Here is a 25,939-nt window from a genome sequence, read left to right as displayed (position 1 = left end):
AATAAGCAGAAGTTGGGTAATTGGCCGTCCCACTGGTAGTTGACGAAGATAATGAACATTAGATAAAGCACCGGCGGCAAAAATTCACTCATCAGGAAGATTAGCTTGGAGTGCCGTCGGCCCGCTGGGAAGCTTTCTGAGGAGGCAACTCCACAAAGAGGTCGAACTCTATTATTGAATTCTACCAGATGCATAAATCTCAAGTTTCTCAAGTAGCTGTATAATTTATTTCAAGTCTAACTGTGAGACCACCTGCACGGCGACCTTTTTCGAAAACTTTGTGCATTGGGGCTGATATCAGCAAGATATACTCATACGTTGCCAACATGGCGTATGCTACGCAAGATCACTGGGCGGAAGACTTCATTACTGCCTCGACAAGTGGTCAGACAGCTCCCAGCCCAGCCGCGTTTCCTGAATCTCCTCACGCTTCGAGGAGCTACTGGATTCGCGAATTTCCAATACCCTTTGAAGATCAATGGATTAAAGCTCCAATCCAATCAGAGGTTGACGTGGCAATTATCGGCTCTGGGATCAGTGGTGCGTCCGTTGCGTATGCACTGTCCGAATCACGGCCGGGTCTCAAAATTGCGATGTTTGAGGCTCGGGGTATCTGTACTGGTGCCACGGGACGGAACGGTGGCCATATTGGACGGCCAGAGGCCTACAACATGATTGAGATGTCCAAGATTTTCGGAGTTGAGGATGCGGTGCGACAGCGACAGCTTACGAGGATTAATCGTGAGATGATGATTGACACAGTGAAGAAATTGGACGCGGTTGAAGAAGTTGACTTGAGCATTAAAGGCACTCTAGTTGTTTTCAAGGATGGAAACGAACGACAGAAATTTGTTGATGATCTCGCTTACGCGAAAGAGATAGGATTAAAGACCGAAGGTCATGTGGTGGACGCAGAGTGGGTTTCAAAGGTAAAGATAAAGTCAACAAACTAATTCAGACAGTAGCTGACGTCCACCCAACTAGCATCTTGCGATTAGCCCCAGCAAAACACAGTTCGGTGGAGCATACCTCGAAAATTCCGGTACGATATACCCGAGAAAGTTTGTTTCACTGCTTCTGCAAACAGCTCTCGAGCGAATGAATGACTTCTCCCTCCATCCTTATACTCCTGTCTCGAAGGTCGACTTTGACTGTGACGCAAGTGACCATAAGTTCACTCTAACGACAAGTAAGGGGCAAGTTAAGACGAAGATCGTCTTTCATGCGACGAACGGTTATGTGTCTCATGTTCTACCGTCGATGGCTGGCAAGAACGGAGTTATCGGCTGCAGAGCACATATGATCGGGATTTCACCCAACCTCCCTCGAACAGCAGTACAGCTAGAAGGGGGATTCGGCTATGCCGACTTCTGGCATTGGATTCTGCAGAGGCCCAACAACGGCCCCTATCTATATGGATTAGCTACAGCAGAAAAAATGGGGGACTACAACGACACGACTACGATTCCAGATAACGATCCGATCCGCATGGAGATGCTATCGTTTTTAGAAGAAGTATTTCCTCATAGCTTCAAAGACCTCACGGTAGAAAAGGACATTGTATATGATTGGACTGGCGTCCAGGGATTCACCGCCACTGGCGCGAGTATCGTCGGTCGCCCGAATCCTGAGCGTCGTGGAGAGTTTGTTTCGGTTGGACACAACGGCGAAGGAATGGGACGTTGCTTTGCATGTTCAGTTGTGATACATGAAGCCATTCTGGCAGAGCTTGATGGCATTACGACCTGGACGCCTCCTGCTTGGTTTCCAATGTCGTATCGGCGAAATATATGAAAGGAAAAAAATAACTCAGACTATCACCCATCCTCGATTGCTAGCTTAGCTGCATTGGCTGCAAAAGATAATAACAGACAATCAGGATGTTTTTGAACGGTAGAAGGGACTGCAGTTAGTCAAAAGGCTGAAAAGCCAGCCTATTCGAGCACATGATAATCTAGAAACCGGAGTTCAATCTCCACGTGTAAAGTACTGGGATGTATTAAGAAGCGTGATGTAGTAACATTGTGCCTTGCAGCTGCTATGAACAAGCACAGCTAATTCTTTTACAGCCTTGTTGCATGAAAACGCTGGGTAGTCAAGATCAATTTCGCTAGTTATCATCAATAAAAGGAGCCCTTTGGAATTAATGCCCACTAATACGAAAATCATAATACGAAAATTAGGGGCAAGGATTTCGATAGGAACAGGTACCTGCAGGCTAAGGCCCGAATTCATTTCTAGCGGATCATCCGGTACAGCTGGAAAATATCTAACCGCAACTACAACAAATATGCCGTCGGCGAATTCTCTCGGTGTCTGTCAGATAAGAGTTCTTTAGTAGTGTGCCAATTGATGATTACAGAACTTCCGGAAACCCATATTCTCCACACACGATGCGGGGATAGAGACTCGGCAATTATGAAGCGTATGACTTTGCCTTTCTGAGCTTATCGCTGTGCAAAAACGCATTGATCAAGAGTATCTGACTGTGGATGCTCTCGGATGTCGTATATGAAGAGATGCCTCGAGCTCGTCGCAAACTTTCGAATGCATACTTCTGAAGAAGTATTCAACAGTCTCCTCCAGAGGGACGAACATTTCTTTTGGCTGAAACCATACACTATATTTTGCAATCCTTTGCGTAGTATAGCCGTATCTTACCTCACCTTTTCCCACAAGAATGGATTCAGTCCAAGAGCTCCCGAAAACCCCCAAAATTGTGTCCGCTCAGGAGAATGTGGTCAAGATGGGTAGTGACTATATCGAAGATAATACGATGCTGGAACTCGGCTATGTCCAAGTTTACCGCAGAGTTCTCCGGTCCGCGGGAAATATGTGCATGGTAATTGCCTTGACATCGTGGGTGACGCTGCAGTGCTATGTTGTTGACTCAACAGCTTATTGAGAAAATAGACCGCTGAGTGCGATTTTAATTACGGGATTTTATCAAATCACATTTGCTGGCTATTGGGGTCTGTCATGGTGCGAGACCGTCTCAATTCTTTGCACCAAATGCATCTATCGAAATTCTAACCTGGTAACAGGGGATGGATTATTCCTAACGTTATCATGTTTGCTGAGGTTCTCGCAATCAGCGAATTGGCATCATCGATGCCTGTCAATGGATCGTTTTACTGGTGGGCCGGAGCACTTGCACCTCCACAATTGTCTCACTGTATTTCCTACATCACAGGATGGGTGAATCTGCTGTCCATATTTACCGGCACAGCGAGCTTTGCTTATGCAGTAGCCACCTCCTTCTCGTACTCTGTGAATGTTGCACTGCCTACCCTCCTTTGGACAAACCCGCAGCTAATGGGACTGTCAATGGGTGTCGTTGTATTATGGGCCGCCTTGATGACATTGAAGCTCGAGAAAATATCCATTATCTATGTGAGCATGGGTACGTCCTCCGTTTGCCATCCATGGCCTCTCCCTCTATTATCCACTAACCGGTGAATGTTTAATATCCATAATCAGCCGTTATCATACTCGTTCAGACTGTTCTATTTCTGCTCGGATTGCCGATCACACATGCTCTCCAGAATCAACCGTTTGCCTCGGGCAAACAGGTTTTTGGCGAATTGTCGAACTTCAGTGACTGGGGCCTCGCAGTCGCAGTCCCTTACTCTTGGTTTTGTGCGATGTGGGTAAACTCGGCCTGGATGATTCCAGTGTACATGGCTGAGGAGACACATCGGGCAAGCACGGAGATACCCAAGTCTATTATTTTGACATTTACGACGACAGCGGTAGCTGGCCTAGCAGTCTGTCTGATCAGCGCGTTCTGCATTACCGACATTGAAGTAGCCGCATTGGATCCTTCGTAAGAAATCCGTTCTTAGACCCTCAAAAGTATGATGCTAATCTCGTTGCAATTCTCGGTAGTGGATATCCTCTTTACGATCTAGTGATCTCCCATTGGGGTAAAACTTTGTCCGCCGCCTACTTTTTGGTGGTCACGCCAGTCGGATTTGTCGGGGGCAGTGGCACTTTACTCACCTATGCCAGCCAGATCGCTGCTTTCGCCCGTGACGGTGGCCTTCCATACAGTGAACATTTCGCTTATGTTCATCCACGGATAAATGCCCCTATCTACTCCATTGCCCTGTTAGCAGCCGGTACCTTCCTTGTGCTGCTATTTGCGCTGTCCACCGAAGCCAAATCTATCATTTACTCTCTTTCCGTCGTCGCTGGATTGTTCACGTTCATCATTCCCATATTCTTCCGGGTTTTTGCGGGTAATCGATGGGTCCCCGGCCCGTTCAATTTGGGACGATGGAGTATCCCTGTCCACAGCTTCGCGGTGATCTCACAGCTTTACATTGTGGTTATGGAATGCTTTCCAATGGATCGTCAGTGGACTGCTTCTACAATGAACTATAACTTTGCTGTGGGTTTGGGCGCTGTCCTGATTGCATGTTTTCTTTATTTCTTCGTCGGCAAGAAGACGTTCCGGGGACTGAACGTTGAAGTTTTGGCGGCCAGAACAAGACAGCATAACGTCCATGTCGATGGATAAGCCCTGATTTTTGTTGCAATTTGGGGTTCAGTCTAGGATGTACGAAATTTTGAATTTCTTTTTATTCTGTTTTCGTTATTTTTGAAACAGTCTATACCATACCAATTCATCATATACATTTGGTTTAAGATCTTCCAGACTACGGAAGTAGGTCTTAAGTAACGAGCATAGCATTGTAAGTTACGTTAAAAATGAATCTTCTGGTCCAAATTATAGTTTCTGTAGGCCGAATCTACCGTGCGCATCTTATAGTTGAGTTTATTTAATTAACATCTCACAATCTCAATGCTACTCAAAATCAACAGGGAAGTTTCTGCTGAGGAATGAGATAATATATATTTTTAAATCTTGGCATAATATCTCGAACTATTATTGTGAAAATACTAAAACTACCACTAGCCTGATTCTCACAGAATACAGATGATATCACCCTCAGCTATAACCCGATGCACAAACTTACCTTTTTCTGGTCTGACCTGGTATTATTGAGCTAATATCCTGCATTGTACAACACAGCACATAACCAAGTCCAACAAATCATTCGGAGCTCTACGGATCATGCATGTAACTTTACCGAAACCTTAGGCACTTTGTATGTGCTACAACTGCCAGCAAACTGTCTGCAGTGTTCTAGCCCTTAACCTAACAAACTGATTTGGTATCAGACATTATTGGCTACTTGAGCCAGGGATTTATCAACCATCAGAATTTGTCCAATAGTATGCTTTACCAACTGCCCGTTTTTTCGTCAGCTTTCGCTGCTTTTAACTCCTTGTTTCTTCACCCTTTTCTTTTTCTTTCCCGATGGATTGGACACCAGATCATACTATACAACGGTGGTCATAAGAGATATTTTTACAGGGTTTCAAGTTGTGTTGTTCTGATTCTGAATCATGTCTAGGGCGATCTATTGACCCGGATCATTCTGATCTCAGCTCGGTAGCACGAAGTATCATGCGCTTTGATAGTTTTCGGGACACTGGGGATGATATGATTTTCCCGGAAACACGGACGATTACAGGAGATAGCAAGCATAGCTTATCATTTATTGAAAAGAGGAGAAATTGGTGGGGCGGGCAAAGTGTTACGGTGTCCACAAAAAACACACAGACTTGGTAAATTAATTGCCATATATCATGGCGTTTTATAACCCTGACGAATTGTTGGATCCAATTGTCCACCATCTGTTGCGTGAGTTACAGAGTCGTGATCATGAGATTTTTGACCCAATTTAATTTCCCGTCCGTCATACCATCATCCGATTGCTTTCTTTGTTCTTCAAAGCCCTACGTGGTAACCATAATGGACGCGAGTCATTCCCACATGGTCGACCTGTCACCTAAGTTGATAAATCACATAACTATATTCACACTTGCATAAGGTCTTCAACCAATTTCGCCGATCTTTCAGTGGCTGTTTGTCGTAGACTACTAGATTCCACCTAGTACCTCTAGTGCAAGACAACGAACAACTCCACATATTGCCCACACCGTCACTTCTGAGACCTTCAATTTATGTTGCAAACCGAACTCAGATACGACGTATGCACGTGGGTCGATTGCAGACTAGAGGGAGAAAGTGTCCTCCAATCCATCTTTCCCGGGTACTATAGTCTATGCTTGTGATAATACTTAATGCTCCCGGTATAAGACAGTGGCTTCCCTGTAACGCTAGTCGCTACCTAATTTCCTGTCTAATTGTCTTTGCTATAGTACAGGCTTCCAAAATCTGGGTAGGGCAGTCAATGACATCGCCCACGGATCAATTGAATCGTCTGATAACAAGATATTGGAAACGTCTTGGGCTTAGCGTGACTCGGGCACTTCTATCGAGTTCATCTCTCTCAAAGGTTACACGCGTCAACCTTCTTCGACCATTTCTCAATATCTCTTCGAAATACCTAGGTACCTGGGTACATAACAGATCACCTCTTCGGCTCGAGAAAGAATTGAGAATACACCAACGTCGACATGTCAGGCCCTATTTCCGCACAGGCTGAGGCCCTTGTCTCCAAAATTAAGAACTTTGAGACTTCGAAGGACAATCTCAGTCGAGCTGAGCGTCTTCAATTGGTTCAATCTTTGGAGAAGTTGACATTGCAACTGAAAGATCCCAAGGATGCGATTTTCGATCATCTGACCAATGTATGATTTCAAACTTCAAGTCATGTCTTTGCAAGTCATGCTTAATTTTTTTTTTTTTTTTTTCGAACGGATAGGTCTTCTCCCTCGTCAACTTGCGAGCTTTGCTGGAGTTGGAGGTGCCGCAGAATATTCCCACGACAGGAAGTATTTCAGCAACAGAACTGGCCGAGAAAGTCAAGGCTGATGCATCGTTGATTGGTATGCATAATTATGACGGATCTCGAAAAAGAAGACGCAATTTCTGACACGTCAACAGCCCGCCTCATGCGAATACTGACTGTGACCGGTATCTTTGCCATGGTTGGCCCTGATGAATATGCTCATACGCCCTACTCCATGGCTTACATTGAGGGACATGAAGTGGACTTTCTCAAATTGTGGTGTGTATTTACTACTGGTATACTTGCATACTATGTGCTAATCGAATTATCAGCTGCGATGAAATCCTTACGAACACCTCCCGTCTTCCTGAATATTTTCGTGCAGTCGGTGGCCGCGACACTACCAGCATGACTGAAAACCCCTTTTCATGGGGAAATGGCAAGCTAGGATCCAGCTTCTTCGAGATCATTTCTCAAGACCCACGCCGAATCAAGCAATTCAACGTCGCCATGTCTACCCAGGACCACACGTTGCCCGTTTTGGGAATGTACCCCTTTGGCGAAGAGCTCCGTGATCTTCCTGATCTGGGTAATAGAGCTTTGATCGTTGACATCGGCGGTGGTAGAGGCCAGTCATTGTTACAGATCAAGGAGAAGTGGCCTGAGCTACGGGGAAGAATGATCCTTCAGGATCGACCAATGGTCCTCAACTCGTTTCCTGATTTGCCTGGTATTGAGAAGATGCCTCATGATTTCTTCACTGAGCAGCCTGTGAAAAGTAAGTTTTTCATTATTCCTTGTACCGAGCACTCTGTTCTGACAGGGAACCAGACGCGCATGCATACTACATCCGCCGCTGCATACACAACTGGACAGACGAACACTGCATCCAAATTCTGAGAGCGATCGTTCCATCTATGGCTTCTGACTCCCGCGTTCTCATCGGTGAAATGGTCGTCCCAGAATTCAACAGTGTTCGCCCCGGTGGAGTCGAGGATATGGCTCCTTACTGGATGGACCATAATATGTTTGCATTTGGTGGACGGGAGCGCACAAAGTCGGATTTCGAGAAGCTTTTTACTGCTTCGGGTTTGAAGTTGGTTAAGGTGTGGCAGAGTGAGGCATCGAGTCAGGCTGTGTTGGAGGCGAAGTTGGCTGACTAAGTCATGTGAATGTGGGAGTCACTGAATTGAATATCTCTGTCTTGTCTTTTGTGTGGTATGTGTGTGTGTGTGTGTAGCTAACTGTGGCATGAACTCACGTGGGCAGGGTTACCCTCTCGCCTAGTAAAGCTATGCCCAAACAGGCACCGCTATCTATAAACAATACGGGGTCTTCCGTCACGCTTTTTTTTGATGCGATTATGATAGTGGGCGTTCGAATGGTCGATGTTATGTAGTCATCAATCAATAGTGTGTAACCAACAGCTAGTCATCAATTCTTTCAAAAGAAGAGAAATAATGACGAATATATCCGTCTAATGTGTATAGTATTTTGTAAAAGGAATATAGGTGACTCTCACAGGATGTCGCTCCTTGATTGGTCATGTATCATCGTGATCCAAAAAATTTCCCAAAAAGGAAATAATGGAAAAGTTCAGATTAGCCCTAACCGGCGACTCTGACTCGAACGGCAGCGACACCCTCAGTGATAAATGTATGCCTCAATATATACTAGACATGAGATGGACAAAAGGAATATAATCCAGCATGATCAATTTGAGTCATCTGTGATTGCAATGCTGTGAGTCGCAGGGAATCGAGTGACTCTGCTTGCTATGAGTATAATCTCGGGAAAAGCGTAAATTATTATAAGAAGTGGTGAAAGTTTCCTCGTAATTTCTTCTTGACACTTCTACCTTCTGCAATCATTTCTCTGAGACAGTTCTCTTCGAGTTCAGAGTGTGAACTTAGTGAATTAATATTGAGAATACACAGGTAATCCTCTTCTATTTAGTCCCATCCTTCTGTTACTGCAAGCATCCAAAAGAATGTCTTGGAAATGATCTTTCGTTAATGAATAAGCCGAGGAAATTCAAGCAGCTCTCAACCTTTGAAAGACATGGCCAGTAAGGGCAAAGGACGCAGTGAAAAGTATAGTCTCTTGACAATACGGCCAAACAAACCTCGATCACAGCCAACTTCAGGTTAGTCTTTTTCCTAATACTGGGAGATGATATTATCATTTATAAAATATTATTTGTGACTGATTGATATGGCATAGCAAAGTCAAGTAGCTTGAAAGCACGAGACCAAACTGATGACAGAAAATCAGCAACCAAAGATCACAACCTATCCACGGTGCAGCCAACCAAATCAACGTCACGACCAACTCCCAGTTAGTCTATTTTTCTCTGATAATGCTTACTATCCTCAGATTTCAGTTTCGAGATCCGGTCGTCGCTGATCGACATGACATAGGAAAGCCTGGAATCTCACGGAGTGAAACCCAAATCGATAATACAGAAACAGGCACCAGAGAATATAGCCTGGAATATTTAAGGACATATATCAATAACATCTACAGGGAATTTCAAATAGAAAATTTCGTGGCATTTTTCGGCGCACATTTCGAAGTCCCCGAACCGCTTCCAATGACGGACCGGCGTAAAGTACTATCAAATGATGACAGGTTTTGCAGGAATTTCTTGGAAGAAGAATCCTACAATATATCAATCATTGATATGGATACAAACTCGGAGTATGAGCACCGGATCATAACAACATACATAGCAAATTCATTGGTCGATAGCTCTCCAAAGTCTGGATCAATGCTTATACACATTTATTGCCATGAAAAAGTGGAAATGATGACTCCTTTCTGCTTGACTTCCGCGCTCCTCCGGTTTTTTATGGATATGCTATCTCCTGATTCGTTCGGAGACTGTCTTTCCATCAAAGTCGGTGATCAAGCAACACAAAATGAAACGAAGTATTATGACCCTACCATGCAACTCCTGGAAGCGTCGGTTTCTCTGCTTCTCGAAAAGTATCAGAAAAAAACAATGCACTTTATATTCAGCGACATGCACCCGCGCCACACGGATGCGGACCATCGACTCGCTCTATCACGTTTCATAATTGATATGGGTCACCTTGCGAGTACAGTCCTTCCGAGGGGGGGAGAGAGAATGGTGAAATGCGTATTTTGTGGTGATATACTCTTCGGTTGCCTACTCGATGACCTCAAATCTGAAAAAGAAATAAGGAGTGGTGATCCGGAAGACCAGGAGATATTTAGGAAGATTCTGATGCTGAAATGGGGCCGAATTAGGGGAGAGGGCCCTTACTCGTGGTTAGATCGGAGCACCAAATCACAATCCACATAGAATCAAGTGGTTCAAAACCCTGCACCTGGATTTGGTACATCATTGAGGCTCTTTATTCTATCCACATTTCCAGCCAGGGCTCCGCGGAATTTGAGAGTATTAGTTTGGATTTGATATTTTTTTATAGACTGTATATCCTGGGTTTAATGATACATAACTGTTACTGGTGATATTGATTCTGAATTGAATGTTTGAACCCAAAAAGTCGTAAAGTTGGATCTCATAAGTATATTCTCCATCGCATGTGGATTCTAACAGTGTTCCATAGGAAACGTTGAATGAAGTTAATGAAATGAAACACATCACTTAGCTTAGCTCATTCGACTTACCTGTGATTATGAATTAAAACATGAGTTGAGTTGTAAATTTATAAGAGACGACTTTGAGGACATGCATATGCCATATGAAGCCCATTACTAATGAGGATTCTTCTTTTCCTTCACCAAATCACCAACTCTTTGATCTTCAACCGGTTCAAAACCATGCTGAAGAGTTTCTACTAGATTCTTCAATGGAAATAGAAGAGGCTCATCCCCATCTAGAGAACTTCCATTGGGCATCAGATATTCCAGTCTCAATGGGACATCTTCAACGTTGCCGGATCAATCCAGATATCAGGTGAGAATAGAGCTTTTTTCATGATACACTGCCTAACACCGTCGCTGTACCAAAGATGCACCGACAGATCGAATTCGAAAACAAGGCGAATCCCTTTAGATCGGTACCATTGGGATATATGGTCAAATAACCTTTCATGATTCATTTCAAGCAAGTCTCTTTCAGATAGGCCCCATGTGTCGTTCGAAGTATTCCGCTCTTTTTTCTCGTTGATGTCCACGAGTATCACGAGCTTAGTGTGATTTTGGGTTCCTTCTAGCCATTTTTCTGCGTCGCGGTAGAGCTTGTGTGTTGACTCACTCACAGCGACCTCAAGGGCTACTACCGGCCATCTAGTCCCGTACCTTTAGATAGACGCATCAGCAAGTTTGGTAGATCCAGCGAATCTGCCAGCCAGATCAACTTCTAGAAACAAAGTTAGATAAAATCTATCGAAAATCATAGAGAAACAACTCTACTGGGTAACTTACCGTTGCTGCCCATTAAGTCGTAGTACGAGCCAGTAGCAGCCCTCAATCTGCCATTTATTTGATCAAGACACCTATTGACTAGAAGTGTAGTAGCTTCATGCATCCGCCTCGGATGTTCCCTCAGAATAAGACATGCATTCTGCGCATCATATTCAACGCCACGATAATCAACACCCACTTTCTTTACCCATTTATAGTATTGGGCAGGGGAGACGGTGAATTTGTCAATAATCAAAGAGTTCCGAGATATACGCCTTACTGCAGAAATGATGTCAAGAGAAAGGTCATCCAAAGAGTGAACTTGGTCAAGGATGCGTTCGATTTCACGCTGTGCCTGATGCTCCATCTTGGTAGAGGTCGATAATTTTGAACGATCTATCCCATATCTGGAGGCCATGTGGCAACGTTTATATACTGCGCAGGTTGGAGGATATAGTCTCGAGCTTTTGGGACAGCATTGAATGAGAAAATGGCATTTTGCCGGGCACGCAGCGTCTCATCCATTGAATAGACCGATGATAAATTTAGTAAGTATCGTCTTCAAACGTTTCGATGACCAGATTTCAATCAATCGAGTAATGCGAATGTTGATATTTTGAAGAAGATAATGAGAATTTTACATGCTGAATCAAGAAGAGAGTAACTATTTACATGACGACTCAGATTGAACAGAATTTCGTTTCGTTATTAAGTATCATCTTTAAAACATCTTTATCCATCTTGTTTATAAACGATTGTTCGCAGATACTCTATCATCATATTAGGAGTTGTTGAGGCATTTAGATCAAAGGTGTTTCACTCAATACATATGTACCTTTCTAAGGAAGAGACCAAGATACACAAACAAGCTTGATAGGCCTGATGATAAATCTTATTTGTTTTGCAGCTTTCTTTGTTCAAAGCTACGGAAATAAGGCGATTAAAGAGAATGTTGAAGGAGAGGTAAGCTGTTTTATAGCGTCTTAGTCTAGAATAGTGTACTTTATACTCTGTTTATTGTTTGTTGTATCACAGAATTCATAGCATCATGGACAAATAGGGTCCTAGTCGCAAATTGCTTTTATGTTTAAAACAAAGTGCTGTATGAAATCTTTCTTGTTCCCATGAAATACGGGCCAGGATGAAAGAGCGCCTCTGATTTGCGATGAGTATATTCACAAGGCTTCCTAAACCGAAGCTGTCACTAATGTTCGAACAAGACTGGGGCTTTCGCGAAATGGACACCTCAATGACCGAAAAAATAAGTGAACACTTTCTCATCATGGAATTGGTGTCAGGTTTTATTTGTGAAGTCTTGGTACGTTTTCCTGAAGAAGTCCATACACTTTACTATATTCAGCAGTCTCCGATTCTCTGAGATGACGAACAAGGAATAATAACTCGTCTGGCACATTTCATGACTAAGTTGGCAGATATGGTACGAGATATTTCTAGTAAACTCGAGGATGAGAGAATGATTAAATGTGTCTTTTGTGTAGATGATCTTCCTGAATCTTTGAACTTGATCAAAAACTTCGCAGAAGGAGGGTCGGCCTTAAAGCTGAAATGGAAACTAGATGAAATCGATTTTAAAAATTTAACATTACTCTAAACCCTGCTTAGAGTATTACTTGAATTTCTGAGTCATAGCTAATTTTGGCGCTGTAAATATGATATTTCATTTCATCATTTTATTTAGGGGTGAACGTCCGAAGTTTTCTTTCCATAACAGATGCGTGATGTATACGGGATATGAGATGAGTTCATCAAGAATATTCCAACTCATTCGACTCACCTATCGTTGAGTCAACAAGGGTCGAATGACTGTACTTGCTGTGAGTAATTATCTCGAGATCAGCACAATATGCTTTTAAATAGCGTGAAACTTTTTTCTTTCTATCGACTATCATATTTTTCTCTATTTCTCCTACTCGGCGATTTATACTCGAAATTTCAATGTTGAATCCGAAGTCATTGGATTGGTAAACTATAGGAACGAACCAAATAGGTTTTCTTCAAACTTTCAGTCAGTACTTATCCTTGACCTCAATGGACACCTTATGAAGATTATCAAATTGAATGTTATTCACGACTGAGTGCATGGCACAGAAATGTCGAGAAGGGCCACAGGGAAGAATAAAAGCAGCAACACATACGAAAACGCACAGAACCAGAACGGAATTATCAATTTAGATAGATCTATCGAGGAAGTCCAAGTGGAAGCTGGAATAACAGATAGGATTATTCGAAGGGTCACCGGGGAACTCACTGACTATCGGATTCAACTTTTGAGAGAAATGCCCGAGTTTGGCAATGGCTTTTTAAAAGAAGAGACATTCAACATGTGTTTTCTAGAGTTACAAACAGAGAGCGCGATGGATCATTCGATTATCGCAAAAAGACTTCACGATACCCTTAAATGGAAAACCAACAAAGAGGGATTTTATAAAGACCATAACGAGTGGGTGATTGACGTCTTCTGTTATGACGACTTTGAGCTCCTGACACCTTTTGCCCTGACTGTTATACTACTAAAGCGTATAACAGACTACTTCCACAAGAAACACGCCTCTGATCGCCTGGAAACATTTCAAGTTTCTCATTCTAGCAATGAGAATGTAGAGCCCGGTTTCCAAAAGGCGGCTGATATTCTCTCATCACTTGTGATCCAGATCCTCAGGAAATTCCCAAAGGTCAGCTTGAGATTAATCATCAGTGGTATAACGAACAATTACCCACGTCCTCAGCGATTGGCAACTTTCGTGCTAATGTTGGGACGGCTCATGGAACGAGTCAGAAGGGAAATCAAATCTGGAAGCCGAATAAAATGCATTTTTTGTGGAACAAATTTCTGGGAACCTTTCGAAAGAAGATACATCGATGAAAACGGAATCGAGAGACAAACATCGATCAACCCCCTATTGACCGCTACATTGGATTTTGCAGGCGTTCAATCTCAAATAAAAGGCCAGGATTTGGTGATGCAGGCGGTAATAAATCACATGTTGGCCCTGAGGTGGCATGATAAGAGGTGGCGAAGAAAAAAACTAAGCGCCAATATGACTTCATAACCAGGAAAAGCTTGGAACTTGTGCCGACTTCGAATGCTCTGATGACTCGTTAAGTGTCCAGAGTCCGCCGTATGGGACAGAGCTAGCTATCTTCCAAGTGATGGCAGGAGGTGATTCGATCGTGGCACATTTAGCTATAGAGGCATGATTCACAGATGTATTCAACCAGACTACATATTTCTTACTTTGAAGCGCAAGCAGATCGCCTCTCATGGGATAGTTCTAAGATTTACAAGAATCCATCTAACGGCGTTCACACTAGCTATTTCCAATGCGTCTGGAAACTGGAAACTGCAACTTAACAAAGTTATCTGGTACATGCGATCCATATTCATAAAGCAAACCAAGATATTGACTCGTAATTAAGCTCGATCGTCACGCAATGGATTGTTAGCTGGTTTTTATTTGAGTTCGGCATGGATTTGCATAGGACTAGATAGCAAGCAATGTGATACCTGGGAGGAAAATACCGTTATGTATAGATAATATCGGACTAATGAAATAAACTTGGAAGTATGGTCAGTGTCTCTTGACTCATCGGTCACTGTAACGTTCTGAGTCGATAGAAGCTTGGAATTTGAGTGACTCTACTTGAATGACTCTTCTCCCTATGATTAAATGTCTCGAGATGAGGAAAATCTGTGCACAAAAAGCTGTGTGTTTTTCTCTCCCTGGAGATCACTTTCAAGAATGCTATCTTTTCCAGAATTATCTCTCCTGGCCATTCAACTCGGATTTACATACTCGTACCACCAAGTGGCCGGATCAAACGAGAACACAAGTGTACCGGTATACCGACAGCAAACTTCCAGTAAGTTCATGACTACGAGATAATCTAAAAGTATCATTCGGAGTATCGCTGACGACTGATGGATAACAGATATGTCCGGCAGCTCAAGCACTCAAGACCAAGGGAACGGTGCTCAATGCAGCGTCCGAGAATATACTTTGGAAGAAATACAAACAATAAGTCGAGATCTCATGCTCAAGTATCGAATAAATGACGAACTAGGACACTTAGCCTTCCATCCAATCTTCAAACTTCCCGAAAGGAACCCCGTGGAGCCACGGCTGTTGAGACTAGCAGAGAATTCTTCTTATAATCAAAAGTTCTTGGAAACAGATAGAATGAACATGCTGGTCATTGACCTAGAGACGGAGATATTCAAAATCCACGAAATCGTTGCTCGATTCCTGGCAGACGATCTGACTCCTTCGGCCGAAGAAGAGCGTACAACGTGGGTTATACATCTATTTTGCTCTAATAGTTCCGGATCACAAAACTTGGGACCTGTGGGCATAATCATTTTGATGCTACATTTCATATCGACCAAGCTTACCAGCAAAACAAATACAGAGACTCATCAGTGGGGTTTCTTCAAGGTTGAGCACAAACCGACCACAGGTTAGAGGTCAGAATAATGATTACCAACAGATTATGGAAATCTTGAGGGCGTTGATTTTTCGGATATTGGAGAAGTGCCCAGGACATGCCGTACATTTCATATTCAGCGGCATAATGATTGGCAGTGATTATCCCGAGAAGACCTTGCGCAATATGGCACGTTTCCTGATTGACATGGAGGACATTTTGGAGTATGTCGATCCACCCGGGGCTCATAGAATGGTCAAGTGCGTTCTTTCTGGAGATGGTCTTCTTCATCCAGAGTACTTGATCCCTTACCTTAAAAGGGAGAAGAAAAGGGAGATTGACACTGGAAAAGGGGAAACAGGGGACAAATACCGGCGGATGTTGATGCTGAAATGGAATCGAAGGGATTATAATGAGCTTCGTTGGGGTCAACGAGTTATTAGTCCGGTGACTGATGGAACTCGATAAATTCTGCATAGTTAGGTAGTTCGTGATCTCTTCGGGATGTTTGTTGGTTCGTGACATCATTTCGAACTTCATGCATTCAGTCGTGTGTTAAAAATGTCCTGCGGCGCCAGATATATATGTAAATATGTTGCAACGCCTTTCAAGCTTGTTTAACAACACTTCTCAGCATATACCAGCAGATTTTATTTCGAAAGGCGACAAAATGGGGAAATAGAATGGCTACCTAATGAGATCGTGAAGTTGGATAGCTGAAAAGTAAAAGCTTTAGTATATGAAGTGTATCAGATAGCAAACTTCCCTAAAATCCCACTCAATTCAGTGTTGACTCATCAATGATTGCAACATTTCAAGGTTATGAGTCAAAAAAATCCGAATGACCACTGAAATGACTCTTTTCGCTATGAGTATATGTCTTGAGATGACCATCACTTACTTATGAAGGGAAGCTAAGCGCATTTTTCTTCTCCTTGAAATATTTTCAAGCATCATATCTTTCCAAAGGTTACTTTTTTTGGCCATTCGAAGACGAATTCCTAAAGTCATATCAGAACTCTGTGCATCAATAGAGAACCTAGAGGGTTTCCAGTCAGTCTCTCTTACCTTTGCTGGTGGGGAATTCAAGCATTGTTCGGTTATTGAAGTATTCCCACTGAATGATTGATATCGTACAGGAATGTCTGACAGCTCACCAACACAAGGCCACAGCAATGACATACCACGCACCGAATACTATAGCTTAGATGAGTTGGAGGGTACCAGTCAAAAGATGAGGCGCAGACATCGAGTAGATGACCGCCTAATAGAATCTGTCCTCCGTGCAGGCTCTGTGCTTTCTGAACGCGAAGAGAAAACGCCACGGGTAAATGTATTGTTACGGCATCGCCGATTTAATAAAAAGTTCAGAGATACAGATCGTTTCAGCATGTCTATTCTAGACTTGCACACAGAATGCTATGCTCACCACAAGGCCATGGCCACGCTATTAGAACGTTGCCTAGCACCGTCCGTCAAGCATACACTTGATGGAGGTCTTCGTCCAGAGGGTAAAGCGTGGGTTGTACACATATTTTGCTATGATCTTCCGATCAAAAGATTGAATCCCCTTACCTTGAGCGCTATAATTTTGGATTCCCTACTGGCTCAGCTTTCCACCAGACCATCCACACGGGATCAAGATTGGGGCTTATTCGAGGTCACCCATGAACCGATCAGACCCGAAAATTCAAGAATGCGGGATTACCAACGGTGTATGGAATTCCTGCAGACGTTAGTTTATCGAATTTTGGAAAAGAATGCAGAAAACACAATACACTTCGTTTTCACTGGTATAATGTGTACGGAGTTTGGCCATTGCGACCTACATGCGTTAGCATGTTTCTTTATTGACATGGCACGGCTTGTGAGAACCGTATTCCCATTACATGGTGGTAGAATGGTCAAGTGTGTTTTTTGTGGAGATGGCCTCCTTGACTTTTCCTATTTGTTTGATTATCTTGACCAGCACAAAAAGCGAATAGAGGAAGGTAGTGACGAAGCGAAAGCGGAAATCGAAGAATTATTTGCGAAGATTTTGATGCTGGAGTGGAACATCCATGAGAGCATTTGGGACGAGCAAGACCTGGTAAGTCACTATATTGACCCGGACAAGGTAGAAGCAGAGAAAGAGGCAAGGAAGGCAAAGAAGGAGGAGAAAACAAAGAAGCGGCGAGAGCGAAATGTCTCAAGTAATACATGAAGTTCATTTAGATATAATTGGCAATGGTTGGAGATTTTCTGAAGTGCTGCAATCTATGAATCTTTGTATCCAGGTGGATTCAGATTCTATGAGGCACGACTCTGTCATTCTACGACTGTTCTCGCAGACTGTACATGAGATTAGCTTTTTGTATGTTAAATTTGCTACAAAAGAGTACTGGATTGTCTAATATAAAAATATTGTGGTAGAACACATAACAAAGCTGTAAAGAGGCCGCGAGACGTCATCGGCCGATAAGATAAAAGAAATCGATCTTTCCCCCGCGTCTCTATTTTTGCTTCTGTTTTTACTGTCGTGTTCACTCAAAGATCACAATATACCTGCATGCTGAGCGATATTTTTTCTTTCAAATCTATATACCCCATCAATGACTCTGACAAGGTCTTTATAGCATTCTTATACAGAGTACTTCCGGCGGTCGAGACTGCGCAGCCGCGTCGCGCAAAATGGCTTCAATGCAGGAATTGAAACCCCAAAACCTGTATGGTGTGGTGGACATGGGCAGGTAATGAAAAGTACAATTCCAATGAAATTTAAAAAAGCTAATAAACTGAAGTAATGGCATCCGATTCTCTATTTCCAACCTCGAAGCGCCGACAACGCGAATCATGCCCACGATTTTCCAAGACCGCGCAGGCATCTCACTATACGATGCTCAATTTACAACCACCGACGGCCAACGAGGCCCAATTGCAGTAGAAGTAATAGAAGATGTGATTTTACGGCTACTGCGCTTCAAGACAACCTGTGAGGACTTTGAGGTTCCAGCGGAGAATATCTACGTTTTGGCAACGGAAGCTACTAGAACGGCACCCAATTCGAAAGAGTTTATTGATACAATCAAACAACGTACCGGATGGGATGTGCAAATGCTTTCAAAAGCGGACGAAGGCCGTATTGGTGCCTTGGGTGTTGCGAGTAGCTTTGCTGCTGTGCAAGGCTTGGTAATGGATCTGGGTGGTGGAAGCACGCAACTCACATGGATGGTTGCCAAGAATGGAAATGTCACAACCAGTCCGCGAGGGTCTATCAGTTTCCCGTATGGTGCTGCTGCACTTACGAGAAGGTTACAAGAAGCCAGAAAAAGGGGGCCCAAGGCTGAGGAGGAATTGATTGCAGAAATGAAGGAGAATTTTCAAAATGCATACAAGGACTTGGAGGTTCCCGAAAGCCTTGAGCACGCTGCTACCACGCAAGGCGGATTTGATCTCTACTTGTCAGGTGGAGGATTCCGGGGCTGGGGCTATTTACTTATGAGCCGGTCTATATTGAATCCATATCCGATTCCAATCATCAACGGATTCGAGGCGAAGCCAGTCGATTTCCAGGATACGTACAGTATCATGCAAACGGCATCAACTTCAGAAGACAATAAGATATTCCGGGTATCTAAAAGAAGGGCCTCACAAGTTCCGGCGGTGGCTCTGCTTGTGAATGTCTTGACCGGGTCTCTTCCTACCATTAGGTCCGTTAGATTTTGCCAAGGAGGCGTGCGTGAAGGATTTATCTTCGATATGCTTGAGCCTGAGATCCGAAAACAAGACCCCCTTCTCGTTGCTACGATGCCCTACGCAACATCTTCTGCAAATGCCATTTATGACCTTCTCCAGTCATCGCTACCGGACACTTCATCACCTATACATTCACGACATCTTCCACAGTCGTTTTCTCCTAGTCTACTTAATGCCATCAGCAATCTTCTTTTTGTCCATGCATCCGTGCCGAGGGAGACTCGACCAGCTGCTGGGCTTTACAGCACTACAACCGGTATTCTAGCATCCGCAAACAGCCTCGCACACCGAGATAGAGCAATCATTGCATTGGTACTATCTGAACGATGGCCTGGAGATCTTGCACCGGCCGAAGAACACTTCCGAAGACGTCTGAGTCACTTTGTCTCGGCGGAGGAAGCGTGGTGGTCTCGGTATCTTGGCCGGGTTGCCTCGCTTATTGGAGATGTGTATCCGGCTGGCCGTGTAGCTACCAAGTCACGTATTGGCTTCAGTACAAGATGGGAGCAAACTTTCAAGAAGAAACAGGGCACAACGGACTGTCTGTGCCTGCAAGTCAAATTCCACGAAGAGACGAGACAGACAATTACGAGGGAGGCTTTACTAGATACAGCCAGTGCAATTGAAAAGTGTGGAAAGATGAAGAACTGGGTCAAGGCAGAGGATCGAATTCGTGGAGAAGAGAGACGTGCAGGAGATTACGGGGTCAGTATAGAAGTCGAACTTCTCTCTTAGGGTTGCACACATGTAACAGACTTTGTACAATAGCATGTATCCTGATAGATCTTCTGGCTCATGACTATCGATGATCATATTTCCATAAAAAATATTGTCGATCTCTCAACTCACTCTGGCGTCACAGAGTGGAACCAAAGGGAAAAGCCGGAACAGCTGTAGTCCCCAAACGTCTCGGTGTGCACACCTGAATACGAATGCAGAAGATGATGATTTGCCGGGGTTGATTGCTCCGGGTCTTTCGGATAATTTAGAGTAAAAGTAAAAGTAATTGACTCATAATACACATTGGGACGTGGGTAATCTTGAAAAGCTTGGGTATAAAAGACCCCGCAACCCCTCACCAGCGTACATTCTTTTTCTTTTCCTGATCTATCCGCAACATTAACAAACTAGTCAATCGAATCACAGCTTCTAAGCAGTTCACAGATTTGTATTTCCCTCTCACCTTTTATGGTTCAGAACAATACTAACCTATAGCATCCCTAGTCGTTCATACAAACGATGTAAACCACCACCACCTAGCCTACCCTTCAATGGGAGGCAGAAAGCTTCTGAAACTCTTTCGCTCTATAGAGCACTGGAAAAATGACATTCCAGTGTTTTTGTCAAGGTATCTATGGTACAGGTAGTGGCATGAACCGGTGCTTGACTCCTCATCTTTTGATTATATACTTCGGTACATAGTCAATGGCTCTGAGGGTCTGGCTGAAATCAGACGGTCACAACTTGATCTGGATAATACCAGCGAAAGGATCATGCTTTCTGTCCTCTCCTTTTCATTTCGATTGAACGGGGAATGCTGACTGTTTGCAGAACACTTCGTCCAATTTAACTAAACATGTCTCCTCCAGCAGCCATCTTCGAGTCCGCCCCTGTCGCGACCACATCTAATGGTGGTCTGAAGGACAAGTTAACCCCCGAGGTGCTTTCTTTCACCACCCAGGGTCAGCAGCAGGCTAAGCTCTTGGATGAGTTTGCCGGAAAATGGGACAACTTCAAGTTTGCTCCTATCCGTGAGAGCCAGGTCTCGCGTGCCATGACTCGTCGCTACTTCAATGACCTTGACAAGTATGCGGAGAGCGACATTGTCATTGTCGGTGCTGGTTCTTGTGGTTTGAGTACTGCCTATGTTCTCGGCAAGGCTCGACCGGACTTGAAGATTGCTATCGTTGAGGCTAATGTTTCGCCTGGTATGCCTCCCTGCTTCCTTCAATAACTATTTCCATTCTGACTGAGTTCAAGGTGGTGGCGCCTGGCTCGGCGGCCAACTCTTCTCTGCCATGGTCATGCGCAAACCCGCAGACATCTTCCTCAACGACCTCGGCGTCCCCTACGAAGAAGACGCGAGCAACCCCAACTACGTCGTCGTCAAACACGCCGCCTTGTTCACATCCACTCTCCTCTCCAAGGTTCTCTCCTTCCCCAACATCAAACTCTTCAACGCCACCGCCGTCGAGGACTTGATCACCCGCCCCGGCGCAAACGGTATTGAGGATGTCCGCATCGCCGGTGTAGTCACAAACTGGACTCTGGTCACGATGCACCACGACGATCAATCCTGCATGGACCCCAACACCATCAATGCTCCTCTCGTGATTAGCACCACGGGCCATGATGGCCCATTCGGCGCTTTCTGTGCAAAGAGGCTTGTCTCTATGGCCGCTATCGAGAAACTGGGCGGTATGCGCGGATTGGATATGAACGCCGCCGAAGATGCAATTGTGAAGAATACTCGTGAGGTTACTAAGGGGTTGATCATTGGTGGTATGGAGTTGTCCGAGATCGACGGGTTCAACCGCATGGGTCCTACCTTTGGTGCTATGGTGCTCAGTGGTGTCAAGGCTGCCGAGGAGGCGCTCAAGGTTATCGAACAGCGTAAGCGTGAATGTGCTGAGTAACTAGGCTATTAATTTGCTGCTCGATGTGCGATTACCCATCATGGGCCACACTCGTTTAATGCAACGCATGTCAGATAGTCATACACGTTGAGACTTGAATCAAATCATGCTGCAAACAGATATCATATCATGACATTCAATTAGATATTAGAAAATGTAGCGAACTGGCAACTATCAGGCAAGGTCAGTCTATAATGTACAAAATATGACTATGTTCGTTACACCGAACAGATGTGACTATAGGTCCTCGTCCTCGTCCCCTAACGCATCCTTGCTATTCCCAGCGGCAACACTGGCCAGCCTTCTCGCCGTCCGAACCTCCCACTTAAACTCCTTAAGCGCTCGCAACTCAGCCGACATGAACAATCCACCAATCAATCCATCTAAGATGCCAGCTCCAAAGTTCAAAGTACTCACAAAGGTGAGAATGAAAGCGACGTATATCACATCAGATGTCCACCATACGCCGACGAAGCAACCGATGGAGACGAGAATGGAGATTATGAAATGCGCCAAGCGCCAGCGGCGTTGGGAGCGTTCGCGGAGCTCGTAGGTATCCACCATGGCGAGGATCTCGTCGTATGTTTCGACTGTGAGCGCGGAGCTGGGTGCGGATGTCGGGTGCAGCTGGGACGAGGAGTGAATGGCGAGGCCATCATCGTTGGTATTATTGGACTCTGTTTGACGCTTCTCCGACTCTGGTGAAGTTGTGATGGTCTGACCAAGATTGCGTGTAATGACCGTTTCGATGCCGAAGTGGTCACTAAGCGAGACCTTGAGCGTAGGATGGCGTTGCATCATGGTCACCCAGGCGGCCTCGATATTCCATCGAGCTGTGGGAAAGGATGGTGGATATTCACCGTCTCCAACAAATATATAATCCAATCGACGACCTTTAGGGTCTGGTTGACTTCCATCAATGAAAGTATCGTCGCCCTTGAACAGTCGCTTCTGTTGCTCCTTCGACCAGCGCCACGTATTGAAAGGACCATCACTCGCAGCACCATTCTCGGATATATTGAAATCCGCCGATGGAATAGGTTTACCTCGTTTCTTCTCCGCGGCTGAATCTGCGGCTCCTACGGATGAGTCCGGATGTAAATGTTGCCATACATCTTTGACTGGAGCATGAGCTGTAATCAACCGATGCGCAAACGACATGGGCACCATATTAAAATCGCCCAATCCAATCGCTAAGTGGCCTCTTTCTGTAGCTTTGCGCATCAACTTGGAGATTTCCCATGCCTGCGCGGTTCGATGACAGAGATATGAATCGTGCGGCTCCTTCTCGTACGGCGCATGTAAATGCGTACAAAATACTTCTGCAATATCATCTGCTCTCGGTCCCATACGTATTCGCGCACACGCAACTCCCTTTCCGACATACCAATCACCCCGGAAAAACGCCGTCGGACGTCCATTGAGCGGGTATGCGAACATACTACTCTCCTCAATCGGCCATTTGGAGAGAATCGCTAGTCCGCCGCCAAACACTCCACTATAATAGAATTTGCCGTATGGCAGCAAGTGTTTGGTTTGCTTGCGAATACTCTTGTAGTCTTGCTGAGTCCAGCATTCCTGTAGACCGACGATTTGGGGAGGATCCTCGGCGATGGCGATTTGGCGGCCGATTTCTGACATGCGCTCATGACGGAATTTGGAGAGGTACTTGAGACCCCAGCAATTGAGGGTGAGGATGCGGATGCGGGTGGGCGAGGTGCTGTCGTCTGTCGCCATCTCGTACTGCTGTAGGACTTGGCAATGAAGAACGGTCAAGTCAATTCATAGAGTTGGTTGTTAAAGGAGGATGTGTACTATGTAAACATGAATTCATTAGTAGTTGATTGGGCTCACCGCCTTGCTCTTATTGGCCGAACGCGCTTCTTATCACCGCGTCCAGCAGGAATTTGTGCCGCATCGGAAGATGCTCAACCCTTGCCAGAGACAAATTATCGTCCATACAACACTCTGCTAATTATTTCTAGAAGAGTTGTATGATGGCTCGCCCAAGAGCGGATACCGCAAATCCACCGTCTAAACGCCGCAAACTCAATGACAGCGCTCCTGAAGATCAAACCGAGCGAGAATCTCCAGGCCGCGATGAATCGTCTTCCTCCGACGAACTCGCCGCAACCTCCGACTACGAACTGGAGCGTCGCAGAGCAAGTTGGTCTGCCAAGAAAGCAATAGCTAACCGTCGACAATACAAAAATCGATCGCACAGTCCAAATGCCTCGGATAGTCCTGACGAACTTGCTATGGATGCGGATGAGCCGTGGAAGCGCAATACGCGGGAAGAGTCACCTACTAGGGACGAGTCGGTGGAGCCAGAGCACCATTCTAGAGGTCAAGAAGAGTCGGATATGAAGGGAGAAGAGTCTGGCGATTTCACGCCGGCAAATGACGACACGAATAATACAGAATCTAATAATGCACCCTCTCCCGAACGATTCGAGCAACCGCCGTCTGAACCTGCGCCACCTCCTCCACCACCGAAACCAAATCGTGTCAATTATGTTCAAAAACATTTATTAAACGGTCATCTGCGCGGTGTTTCCGCCGTGAGGTTCTCGCCAGATCGGACTATGATCGCTAGTGGAGGTATACTTCCCATAACATTATCTTACATTTGCGCCGAGACATGCCTACTCACAAGTTTATAGGAGCTGACGGCACATTGAAGGTCTGGGATACATTAACCGGTAACCTCATACACTCATTTGAAGGCCATCTTGCGGGAATCTCAACAGTCGCTTGGAGTCCGGATAATGAAACCATCGCTACGGGTGCAGACGACAAGACAATTCGATTATGGAATGCTTTGACCGGCAAAGCCCATCCGAGAGCGTTTAGCGGCCACCATAATTACGTATATTCGATTGCCTTCTCGCCTAAAGGGAATATACTTGCAAGTGGATCTTACGACGAGGCTGTTTTCCTATGGGATGTCCGGACGGCGAAGGTTATGCGCTCCTTACCTGCTCACTCGGATCCCGTTGCTGGGATCGATGTATGCCACGATGGCACGCTCGTCGTGTCTTGTTCATCCGACGGATTGATTCGAGTCTGGGATACGATGACGGGACAATGCCTGCGCACGCTCGTGCACGAAGATAATCCGCCGGTTATGGCAGTGCGCTTCTCGCCTAACAGTAAATATGTCCTCGCCTGGACGCTGGACGACTGTATTCGACTATGGGATTATGTGCAAGGACGATGCATAAAGACATACCAGGGACATGTCAATCGCAAATACAGTCTGTGCGGGAACTTTGGCACGTATCAAGCACCAGACGGACCGGCGCATGCCTTTGCGGTTAGTGGCAGCGAAGACGGGGCTTTGGTATGCTGGGATGTGGTCGAAAAAAATATTTTGCAACGAATCGAAGGGCATACCGATGTTGTATTAGGTGTTGATACGGCCGAACTCAACGGAAAGAGGCTCTTGGCTAGCTGTGGGCTGGATAAGACGGTTCGTGTTTGGGAAGAGGAGGTCGTTGAAGACGAGTCTGTGGAGGACCAGAAGCCTGAGTCTTCACCAGCAATAATACATGACGGCGTTGATAAAATGGATCTAGCAATGGATGAGATTATGGCTCCGGCATCGGAAGATGTTGCCATGGACGCTCGGGATGAGGCTCAAGACACTGGAAGTTGATAGTTCTATCTGGAGATACCCCATATTTTATGTATAATATCACTTACTTCAGTATGGCAGATGCAGACTTCTGCCACTTCAATCCAATATCTACGAATCGATAGCTGTGACATCTGTAAAACTTGGGGGGTGCGAGCAATTGAACTTAGGGTTCACTAAAGTTAGTTTGACTGAGAAGTGCGGGATTGATCAGTTGATTAGTCGAGTGCAGGCTGGAGCTTGAGTTCGGTATTTAAAAGAACACGGTAGTACACAAAAAGACCTCTTCCCAGAATACTACGTAGCGACGGGTGGCGTGTACAATG

The 25,939-nt window shown here is 44.9% G+C and overlaps 7 protein-coding genes across 7 annotated transcripts; 6 read left to right on the top strand and 1 right to left on the bottom strand.

The window, feature by feature from the left end:
• Positions 1-326: 326 nt before the first annotated feature.
• On the top strand, positions 327-1,794 carry BHQ10_004067 (uncharacterized protein; the record flags this gene model as incomplete). The annotated part of the gene is made up of 3 exons (XM_040876393.1): positions 327-929; positions 985-1,042; positions 1,088-1,794. The coding sequence occupies 3 exons, from the start codon at positions 327-329 to the stop codon at positions 1,792-1,794; spliced, it is 1,368 nt and encodes a 455-aa protein (XP_040732571.1).
• Positions 1,795-2,680: 886 nt separating this feature from the next.
• Positions 2,681-4,522, top strand: BHQ10_004066 (uncharacterized protein; the record flags this gene model as incomplete). Its single annotated transcript, XM_040876392.1, has 5 exons — positions 2,681-2,859; positions 2,914-2,982; positions 3,045-3,403; positions 3,481-3,826; positions 3,889-4,522. The coding sequence occupies 5 exons, from the start codon at positions 2,681-2,683 to the stop codon at positions 4,520-4,522; spliced, it is 1,587 nt and encodes a 528-aa protein (XP_040732570.1).
• Positions 4,523-6,492: 1,970 nt separating this feature from the next.
• BHQ10_004065 (uncharacterized protein) lies at positions 6,493-7,930 on the top strand (the record flags this gene model as incomplete). The annotated part of the gene is made up of 5 exons (XM_040876391.1): positions 6,493-6,666; positions 6,741-6,864; positions 6,923-7,046; positions 7,100-7,545; positions 7,599-7,930. 5 exons carry the CDS (start codon positions 6,493-6,495, stop codon positions 7,928-7,930), a joined length of 1,200 nt encoding a protein of 399 aa, XP_040732569.1.
• A 10,345-nt stretch (positions 7,931-18,275) lies between these two features.
• Positions 18,276-20,075, top strand: BHQ10_004064 (uncharacterized protein; the record flags this gene model as incomplete). The annotated part of the gene is made up of 2 exons (XM_040876390.1): positions 18,276-18,334; positions 18,386-20,075. The coding sequence occupies 2 exons, from the start codon at positions 18,276-18,278 to the stop codon at positions 20,073-20,075; spliced, it is 1,749 nt and encodes a 582-aa protein (XP_040732568.1).
• An 841-nt stretch (positions 20,076-20,916) lies between these two features.
• Positions 20,917-21,976, top strand: BHQ10_004063 (uncharacterized protein; the record flags this gene model as incomplete). Its single annotated transcript, XM_040876389.1, has 2 exons — positions 20,917-21,268; positions 21,321-21,976. 2 exons carry the CDS (start codon positions 20,917-20,919, stop codon positions 21,974-21,976), a joined length of 1,008 nt encoding a protein of 335 aa, XP_040732567.1.
• A 237-nt stretch (positions 21,977-22,213) lies between these two features.
• BHQ10_004062 (uncharacterized protein) lies at positions 22,214-23,713 on the bottom strand (the record flags this gene model as incomplete). The annotated part of the gene is made up of 1 exon (XM_040876388.1): positions 22,214-23,713. One exon carries the CDS (start codon positions 23,711-23,713, stop codon positions 22,214-22,216), a length of 1,500 nt encoding a protein of 499 aa, XP_040732566.1.
• A 257-nt stretch (positions 23,714-23,970) lies between these two features.
• On the top strand, positions 23,971-25,634 carry BHQ10_004061 (uncharacterized protein; the record flags this gene model as incomplete). Its single annotated transcript, XM_040876387.1, has 2 exons — positions 23,971-24,577; positions 24,640-25,634. 2 exons carry the CDS (start codon positions 23,971-23,973, stop codon positions 25,632-25,634), a joined length of 1,602 nt encoding a protein of 533 aa, XP_040732565.1.
• Positions 25,635-25,939: the final 305 nt, after the last annotated feature.

Source organism: Talaromyces amestolkiae (genome assembly GCF_001896365.1).
Source record: "Talaromyces amestolkiae strain CIB chromosome Unknown scaffold6.1, whole genome shotgun sequence".
NCBI lineage: Eukaryota > Fungi > Ascomycota > Eurotiomycetes > Eurotiales > Trichocomaceae > Talaromyces > Talaromyces amestolkiae.
This window is presented reverse-complemented; position numbering and strand designations above follow the sequence as displayed.